This window comes from Macrobrachium rosenbergii, chromosome 3 (assembly GCF_040412425.1).
Source record: "Macrobrachium rosenbergii isolate ZJJX-2024 chromosome 3, ASM4041242v1, whole genome shotgun sequence".
NCBI lineage: Eukaryota > Metazoa > Arthropoda > Malacostraca > Decapoda > Palaemonidae > Macrobrachium > Macrobrachium rosenbergii.
The window spans coordinates 83,539,971-83,541,431 of record NC_089743.1 but is presented as its reverse complement, the minus strand read 5'-3'; the positions used below and the strand labels follow the sequence as shown (position 1 = coordinate 83,541,431).

General features: G+C 37.6%; 1 protein-coding gene across 1 annotated transcript in view; it reads left to right on the top strand.

The window, feature by feature from the left end:
- Nucleotides 1-258: 258 nt before the first annotated feature.
- Nucleotides 259-1,461, top strand: part of LOC136826426 (mucin-5AC-like) — a 258,342-nt gene continuing 257,139 nt past the window's right edge. Inside the window, exon 1 of the mRNA XM_067083649.1 lies at nucleotides 259-395. Within this exon, the coding sequence (XP_066939750.1) occupies nucleotides 336-395 (60 nt within the window). The 5' untranslated portion in view covers nucleotides 259-335. The remainder of the gene's footprint in view (nucleotides 396-1,461) is intronic.

Below are 1,461 nucleotides of genomic sequence, written 5' to 3'. Positions count from 1 at the left end.
GATTATTCGTAACTCATGTTTTGAAGCTGTGCATTCATACTATTTATGATTTGCTCTGTGTTGAGGGATGTTTATTGAATGTTTCATAGTGTCGTTGAATTTTGTTAGTGTCTGAAATTAAAATTTAAATGGGCGGTGAGTTACTGTGACAGTTAAAGAGATTTAAAGTTTGAGAGTGAGAGCTAGAAGGATCTTGCGAGGGTGAGAAAAGTGCGAGAATAAGGACGCAAACTGGCCTGAATATACACATCTTTATTGTTTTCGGTGTTCTGTGAAGCGTTGATATAAGTGCAGGCAGAGTGCACAACCGTTTTCCAGCGTTGCATGATCAGGTCATGTCTCAGAGGAAACGACAACACAAACAAATAAGCGAAAAGAAAGCTGTCGTTGTTGAGGTGAGATTTCCTAATGTACACACGTCTGTGAAGTCAGAAGACTGTCAGCTGCTTTCTTAACTATGAAAGTTGTTGTTATCTTTATGATTTTGATATCGCGAGATGGCAATGAAGTATTCACCTTTCTAGAATATTAAGGGATTGATATTGTTACTGCTAACGAGTCATTTCTGGATTCGCGTGGCGCCCGGCCAAAGGATTTGATCTTGTAGTTAAAGAAGTTGGACAGCTAGGTAGGAGGAGACCATTTGGGACAGATGAAAACCTAGAGGCAAAGAGTAATGCATCTGGGGTTGGAGTGAAGTTGCAAAGAACCTTAAGTACCATCTACAGTGAGCCACGTAAAGCACACTGTATAAGTGGTATCTCCATCAGAGGTATTAGTGGAATGTTTTACAGGTTTTTAATAATCAGAGAAAAATCGGGCTGAACCGGATCGATCAATCAAGTGCTAAAGGCCGGTGGGTCACCTGGTCGCAACAGGTAATTTTTTCGTTTTCAGTCCAGATGCCCCATCCTATTCAGCCGGTGAAGGATGCAGAAACCGGTTATGAGGCCATGATGGTTGTTAATAAATTGTCCCTCGTCCTTGTATATACGATGGTTGACGCAACCATTTGTTTGTACTTTTTTATATCTGTTGTGTAAGCACCGTGTTGTTTGTATAAACATTTTTGTAATTTTTCATATATTTTAAGCCATTTTAATGTCAAATTGATTGCGCTGGGAAATCTTTCATTAATTTGTTGTTAGACGTTAAACGTCATGTCGTATCAGATTTATATAAAAAAAAAAAAATCAAACCGCAGCATGATTTTTTCCAGGTGCTGTGGTAATAAATTGGTGATATCCGTGAAAATATTGTTTTGATGAATTTCGTTAAAAACGTTAAAACGTTTGTTAGATGAAATTGAATTATTACAGTAAATTGTCATTAGAATATCTAAGTCTTTTAAAAAAGAAAGTGAAAATAATCGTATCGAAATAACTGCGAGCCAGTCATCTCAGTATCTATTAGAGGGTGTATCAGTTATGGTTAATGTAGAGTACTCCTTCAGGAGTGGTT